Below are 8,328 nucleotides of genomic sequence, written 5' to 3' on the forward strand. Positions count from 1 at the left end.
AAATGCATACATGGCGCCTAACTATTGGAGGGCTATTTATTGAAGAATAACAGCTTGACCAGTCTGCAAGTTTTCCTTTTCTCTTGATATCATTCTGGAATCAAAAAAGTAAAATTGAAGTACTGTATTTGATATTATCATGTGTAAAAAGTAAAAATACAAGAAATTGTTTATATACACGTGTGGAATAGCCGACTGCCAAGTAATACAACAGATGGAGGATATTTTGCAATATTAACATTTGTATATGTACAAGGCTGATAATAAACCGCTGAAAGTGGAAAAGTGAAAAATCTGGTTGTTTATTTTTAAAGATGAGATTAGAAAAGATGAGATTAAAATTAAAAAGTTAAATAAAATATTATTAGAATATATTTTTTAATATTATTTTTATTTTAGGATTTGAAAAAATTAAATTGTTTATTTTATTTTATATAGAGATTTAAAAAAGTTATAATAATGAAGTGAAATGAGATGAGATGAGATGTTTTTTGAAAACAAACGAGGCCACTTTCTCATCTCAGGAAACCTTTCTTTTAGCTCTTCTTTAGGAATATAAGAAAATGAAAGACTCTAGCTAATCAACATGATGGACGTTATATTTTTATCTAAATGGCTAACAATTTTTTGAAAAAAAATGTTATAAGGAAGCTTTACACTATACACATCCACCTAATCAACACGTGATTTATTAATTTGTGTCCTTATATTCAAACACAAATATTTAAGTATTAAGATAGAAAGATAAAAATAATAAATTACATATTGATTAAGTGAAAATGTGTGATTTAAGACTTCTATATAGAATTTTTCTTATTCAAATAATCCATAAAAGTGGCGTTGATAGGGGTGTGATGTCCATTCCTAATTTGCTAATATAATGAGTTACTGAAAATAAAAGGGTACACCAAAATTTAACATATTAGGATGAAATCTATTATGAATGTGTGAAATACAAGCTCTCAACTTTCAATTACAATCTGTTTCAATAAGAAAGGGAAGAAGATGCAGTTGGGCCATCTTTTTATTTTATGATATATTTGCTTCGTGGAACGGAAATTCTAATTCCTAAATGAATAAGAATTCTTATTCCCATTCCTTTTGGAATATGAAAATATCTAATCATATTATTTTGTTGGGCGAAAAAATAACTATTTTAAAGAAATTGAAGTAATATTTTCAAGATATTCAATCCCAATTTTGTTTACAAAAATACTATTATTCTTAATTTGAGTTTTAAAATAAAAAATCGATGGTACCCCACTTTTGATAGCCGGACCACTTATCAAAGCCAGAGCCTTGAGGGTGGTCTAGCAAATCCCTAGGCAAGAGGTGGCTAGATTTCCTGTCAAAGGAAATTGAATTTTGTAGGTTTTAGTGATAGACTACCTCCAAATATAAAAGCTGATTGGTCAACATAATTTAAAAAAAGAAAGAAAATGATACAATTATAATTTTTTTTTACAATTTTTATCATGAGTTACATGTTAAATGTAGATATTTTTGTGAAATAATTTATAAAAATAACATCATTTTATATAATATAATTTCAAATTTAATACATAATTGTATAAAAGTTGTAGGTGCATCATTAATCTCTGCTCTTCAAAAAAATTTCTGAAAACAAATTTGTAAGAATTTTATATATTTGTCGCAAGGCACTAAGTAAAAATTATTAAATATTTTAATGTGTGATATATAATCATATAAAGAAATGACAAATTATTAAAGTTGTTTACATAATAATAATTATTTTTTAGTTGCGTGACGCTGACACCATGATAAAATCAATGTACACCTCGTACTGATTATGGGAAAAATCTAATAAATGAATTTATTCATTTTAAACTCATTTACCTTTCAGATAAATCTAATCGGTCCGATTCAATTTGATTTTAAATATATTTTAGAATCAAATCGATGTATATCAATTTTAAATTTAAAAAATCAATACTGCACTGGTTAAATTCTTAAATCAGTACTTTTAATTTTATCGATTTCATCCAATTTTATCCTATTTTTTTTATTTTTTTGTTATATTATAATATTATAATATACTACAATATATTATAATATATAGTGATATAATTTTAATATAACTATTAATATAATAGAATATAGTATTTTAAAATTTAATATTATATTAATTAGTAATTTATCCAATAATACAAAATTATTTTACATATAATTAGTTGATGTGATTATGTGAATTTTCTTTTGAATTATTAATTTATGAAATTATTTAAAATATTCGACCACTATAATTAAAAGAGTATAAATGAAAAAAAAGAGATGCAAAGCGACTCGAACCGATCTTTTTCGACAGATTTTTCTCACCCCCCGGAATCCCAAACAAAGCTATTCCCTCTCAAAAGAAGTGGTTAATTAGGGTTTTGTTCCTCTCTAGGATTTCAAATCCTCCGCTTCCAGCAGATTCTTGTTCTTCTATCCTCAATTAGGGCTGCGGATAGTACTTTCTTGTTTGGTATTTAATTAGTAAGGTATAAGAAGATGTATGCTGATCGAGTGGAGGCTGAAGGCAAGAGGTCAGTACAAGATCGGCTGAACGGGACCTCCATTGGTGATGCTCGGCGCCGACATGTCAGTGTCACTGGAAAGAGGTTCGCTTCTTCTCCTTAGTTTCCTCGTTTCCACATAAAAGCAACTTTGCGCAAACTCTCGATTAGAAATCGCTCCCTTTTATTTGATTAACAGCTTATTTTACCAGATAGTCTTGACTGTTTAACGGCGTTTAGATTCGCGCTGGTTCGGATTGCTAGCGTAGTTGTGTGAATTTTGTTATCTTTGTTTAATCATTTTGGGGCTTTACTTCTTCGGTGCTTATTGGGAACCATTTTGCGTTGTTTGCATTGGAGGCATAGCTTGCTCTGGGTTTATACATGAACTCAAATCTCAATGGGTATTTTACTTGGAGAAAACTCTATGGCTGTAGTATCTTTGGTTCCTTGCATTCATACTAATATCAGTTTTATCTGCTTAGCAATTCCTTTCCATGTGGGCGTTGTCGTTCTTATTTCTGCCCCATGCTTTCGTTCCTCTGAATCAAAATTCAATCAAGTAGTCTTTATTTTATGAGAAATAAAAACAGATTTTTATGGTGTATAAATGCAGTCGCCAGCATGACTAAAGTGTGACTATATGGCTTTTATTTTGCATATTTTTTGTAATACCAAAATCCTAGGGTTCCTGTGATTGGCTCTGATAATGTTGCCGATGCTGCTATTATATGCGAATTTAATCGAAACAATGTCTTTTTTCATTAGTCAAAATCCTTATTAAAATGCTTTTCATTTTTAGTCTGCTCACGAGCAGGAGAGAGGCTTTTGTTGGCAATGCCATTGTTTCCAAGATTGGAGCGGTGAGAGGCAATCTGGGTGAAGGCCTAACACTACATTTATGCACCTTTGCTATCCATGAGGTTGTCTGAATAATCTATATGAGATGTTGGAATCCTGCCACAAAGGTTTCGTGTTTAGTTAGAAACTACCTATCTGGTATTGCAAATCAAGCCTTACGAATATTCTTAACAGATGGTGTTTTTTACCTTTTCACTGGACGTTCTAGAGGATTTGTGTGTAAGCTCGCTAGGATTGTGTCTTGTATGCCGCCGGTTTCCTTTATGTTTATATGTTTCTGGTTTAGAGAGGGATTGCGAAGTTTTTTCTATTGCACGGTAGTGCCAACTTACTTTCTGGTTCATCAAGTGGCAATTAGTTTTTAGATAATTCCCCTTCCATTATGGTCTTCTGTTTTTCTATATGATTGAATTCTCCTAATTTCTGAGGCCAAAGATATCAATAATCGAGTCAATGGCACACCTTTTGCAGGCAGAGGCAAGATGACAAGTGGGAACATGATCTTTATAATGATGACGGGCCCCATATTTCAAGTATGGAACTCTCTCTGATGCCATGACATGCAACGAAAGCTTGCTTATCGTGGGATATCACTTAAATCTTCTTTATGTGGTTTTGACTGGTTCTAATGGCTTGTGAAGATCACACGGTTGGGGCTCGAGATCTCCGTTTAAAGCTCCAAAGGAAAAGTCTTCAACAAGCTTCTCAAAGTGGGCCTCATTCAGGTGTTAGGGATCTACGTGAAAAGCTCTCTGGCCCAATTAATACACAACCAGTGTACACTGATCCCTCAAAGCCAAAACTGGAAGTTTCTAGACCAGCCAGGAAAAGTGTAGCTGTTGAAGCCCCTGCACCAGAGGCCAAAAAGGCCACAAACCCCGCTTCTCGAAAAAAAGCTCCACAAAAGGCATGAATCCATCCTCTTTCTCGTTTTCTTTCCTTTTAATCAATCCACGGAGAAGATTAATGTATTGGCATTGGGTTAGGTTTTATTATTTCAGTTTAGGTGACAGTTTTATCTGAACTCTTTCACGACAGACACCGTTTCTTATCATCTTATGGGTTTGGCGGTTGGGGAAGGGAATAGTTTTTCTAATTAAGAAGTATCTGATTTGACATCATGTAATTGTGCATGTTTCACTGGGACTTGCTTTAAAAAAATTCTAAATGGGAGTGAATTATGCTGGGGTTGCTTGCTAACTTCAATAGTATGCTTTAAGTTATATCAGATAATGTAGAGTAGAATAAAAGGGTTTGGACCGATGTATGGCGTGGTAACGATTGTAGCTGTATCTATAGACAAGAAAAAGACAAAAGAAGGGAGAGACACAGTTTACACTGTGATGGGGACATGTTACATGGGCCTGGGATTTAACCAGGTAAAAGACGTGCGTGTGGATGGTCTTCGGGATTCCCTGTCAAAGATTTTTACAGTGAAAAAAGTGGGGGACTTGAAGGAGAATATGTTAGTTTCAGTTTGTTTGTAATCATAGTCACCTGTGGAGTGGTGTGATGAAATTCATTAGTTAGAGAAGAACAATAGAACCCTCACTTCAAAAAGAAATGTTATGGGTGAATGGTCCACGTATCAAACCTAGCTTGCATTGCAAACATTATTGCTAACAATCTGAGCAAAGAACTTGTTAAAAAGAGTCTGATCAAAGAAAGGTTCTTGTCACTGTTAAAACAAAATTAGATGAAATCCCGCTTCTGAAATAAAAATTTTATTTTGCTGTTATCCAATGACTGTGTTGGACTAAAGAGGGGGCAGGTTGTGTCATTACCTATCATACTAGCAACTAAAAATGTCAACTCTATTAATATCTAACTTGAAGAAAAACATAATTATGAGGGAAAATAATCACTAACAGATTAATGCTTGCATAGTGTATTATACTATTTAGAGGGAGAATAGCGCTTTGACTATGATCAGGAATTTATTTTACTCATTCAGCATTGTATTTCCCTTGAAATATGTTTAATTTAAAATAATTTGTCATGGTACATGTTTGGGTTATACCGGAGAAATTTTCATTAAAATCCTACTATTATCATGGGTAAGCAGTGGGTGTTCTTCAATTAGGTAGCACATAAGGTGGGGCTTTCCAATGGTTCAAATAATTTTGAAAGGAATTGAGAAACAAGACATTTGTCACCAGTATGCCATGCAAGTTTCTTTATTAATTTAGCTTGATGGTCGAAACACCTCTCTTTGCTTGAAAATAAGAATCTTGGGATCAAGCCTGTTAAAAGTGGAGAGCTATTAGGACTATCTTTGTACCTGGAGTTCCAACTAAAAATATTTTCTTTTTCTTGACCTGAACAATTGAAATGAATTAGTTGTCTAAGCCACCTATATATGGATAAATACACTATATCAGATTGTTATAGTTTCTGAGTCCTGCTTCTTTTGGTGCAGGCCGGTACATTAGTGGATGAATTTCTGCACTCTTTGGGTCTAGAAAAGTATCTCATTACTTTTCAAGCAGAGGAAGTATGGAACTGTTTTACTTCTTCCTTTGTATTGCAAAATTGTGTACTTTCTTTTCTGTTTTGCATCTTTAATTTCAGGTGCCTTAACTTTTGGACCCCCTTTGGTTTCCACAGGTTGATATGACTGCTCTATTGCACATGACTGACGACGACCTCAAGGCTTTAGGAATACCGATGGTAAACCCAATGAGACTTGGGCACTACATGTGTATTTCATCTTTTTTTTGTTTGTCTTTAGCAGTATCTTAAGATCTCTCTCTCTCTCTCTCTCTCTCTCTAAGTAATGCATTAAGAAGAGTAGCGCAATATAGGGCACAACCCTGGTATATGGGAAGTAGACAAGTAAATATCTGTGTTCTATTTGCTGACTTTGGGTTTTTGGAATTTCTTTCATACATATAAAGTGGGATTAGTGCTGGGTTTAAAATATTTCTAGGGTACTTTTTCTTTGTCCTTGTAAATCCTAGCCCGTGTAGGAAAAGGTCTTGAAAGAGCAAATACAAAGGCATTCTTGAATTTGTGATAGAGTAAAGTTTAATAAAAAAAATCATTTATTTATAAAAAAAAAAAAAGTTCAATAAAAATTTTCAGCGGCTTTGCAAGCTTTTAAGAAGTTATTTCCTTCCCCTTCCTAGGTATGATTGCTTAGGAAACCTAAGTGCAATTGCCTAGGCTAACCAGCTTCCAGTAAATTTTGCAGCCGTGATTTCTGATTGAATAACACAAAGGTCGTGAAGACCCAATCTTTTTCATGCCTAGCCATTCCTAACCCCCTTCATATCAAATCCCAGTGGAGAACTCATCAAGAAATCTTACTATAATAGTGCTGGATTTTCTAAAGTCCTACATTTATGAATTTATCTTGATGTCTGTACATGTTCGAACTTCTTTCTTTCTCAATGTGTTAACTTTCTTCTTTGTTGAGAATTGGTTAATAGTTTCCCAAGTTGTTTGAAAAGATGGTCTCAATTGGTTTTCTAAATACTTGCTTTAGAGCTATGTGTTAGGGATGGTAAGGAGAGGGGTTTCCCCATGCCAGACCCATCTTAATACTATTTCATAGATTAATAACTTCCTTAAGAGAAATAGCTGTATTATAGATTTTACTGCTAAAAATTTACTCACTGACTTTGGGCAAGCTATGCTAGAGCATATATAGCCCACCCCAAAGTTGGGCGTGTGGTGGGATGTGCAACCTTTGGTTACTATATAATACACTAGTTAAGTGTTTTGGGGTTTGTGTTGGTGGTTTCAGGGTCCAAGAAAGAAGATACTGTTAGCATTGGAATCAAGAGCCTGACATATGGGATGGGAGCAAGCAGGTTGTTTGCCGGATCTATTCGTGCATCAGGCACACTTGCATGTCAACAGGCTGGATGTGAACTCTTCTATTCTTCTTTTTTAGTGTTTTTTTTTTTTTTTGTACTCCTTCAGCAGAGGTAGAATCTCTAATGTAATGAATTTACTGGTTTATTTGATGAAGCTATTTTGTTTTCGGATTTTCTTGAATTTTTTTTTTACGTACAAAGGGTAGAATTGTAAACTTCGTGCAACCCTTGTCAGGCACATCAAGTGACTCGGATCAAAATGTGATCAAATTGGCTTTGGTAGCATCCGCAACATCCTTATATAGTATATTTTGCCGTTGCTACTTATTCTGTAGAGGACATCCGAGAATTACTTGAAACATATGGTTCTATTGATGTTGTGATCTTAGATTCGGTTTACTTATTGCTACGCAAAAGAGCAATGAACTTAACTTTTTTAAGGTGGTGTAATCGGGGGGGGAACAGTAAACGATAAACATTGATACTAGTGCAGCTCATTCTCTCTTCTTTTTGGTCAAAATCTCGAAATTTTATTCAAATGAAAAAGACGAAGAGTAAACAATGACGCAATCCTCAACTATGATTGGGATTTGGGTATAATATCCACAAGATCTTCATCTTCTCTAATTCTTTTTTATCTGGTTTGAATAGATTAATTCGAAAGAAACAGATAGCACCTAGAATTCCTAGAATTATTGTTTATTGTATTACTTATATAAACGTTGTTCCTGATATCTCATTCCGGACTTGTGCACATCTCTATATTTAAAACTTTTAATTTTTCTTTTTTCTATTATTTTATTTGTCGGATGATATAAATATATTTTAGAAGACTACCAGAGACACTCATATACAAAATTTCACAACACATCCGCTAACCCCAATGAAAAAAATTATTGGGTTCCAATTGTTTCATCATAATTATTCCCCCTTTTGTCATATCTCTTCTTGTGTAACAAGAGATCCTTGGATCAAGTTGTTCACAACTTATAGGCTACTGCCAACCCAGACAATTCAACACAGTTAAGTAGTATTCATTCGTGGCAAGGCTGAAAGTTGAGATAAATGACCAAAAGGATCATACTAATTACTAATGTAACAACACCAATGGCTCAATCATACCAACACAT

General features: G+C 33.6%; 1 protein-coding gene across 2 annotated transcripts; it reads left to right on the forward strand.

Moving 5' to 3' along the window:
- Window positions 1–2,286: 2,286 nt before the first annotated feature.
- On the forward strand, window positions 2,287–7,365 carry LOC121248973 (ankyrin repeat and SAM domain-containing protein 6). 2 transcript variants are annotated; one of them, XM_041147612.1, is made up of 6 exons: window positions 2,288–2,621; window positions 3,849–3,910; window positions 4,019–4,284; window positions 5,797–5,871; window positions 5,985–6,047; window positions 7,126–7,365. In XM_041147612.1, the coding sequence occupies exons 1-6, from the start codon at window positions 2,512–2,514 to the stop codon at window positions 7,168–7,170; spliced, it is 621 nt and encodes a 206-aa protein (XP_041003546.1). In that variant the 5' UTR covers window positions 2,288–2,511; the 3' UTR covers window positions 7,171–7,365. The 2 variants fall into 2 exon arrangements, with proteins under 2 accessions (XP_041003547.1, XP_041003546.1); XM_041147613.1 differs by lacking the exon at window positions 5,797–5,871 and having other exon boundaries at window positions 2,287–2,621.
- Window positions 7,366–8,328: the final 963 nt, after the last annotated feature.

This window comes from Juglans microcarpa x Juglans regia, chromosome 2D (genome assembly GCF_004785595.1).
Source record: "Juglans microcarpa x Juglans regia isolate MS1-56 chromosome 2D, Jm3101_v1.0, whole genome shotgun sequence".
Taxonomy (NCBI): Eukaryota; Viridiplantae; Streptophyta; class Magnoliopsida; order Fagales; family Juglandaceae; genus Juglans; species Juglans microcarpa x Juglans regia.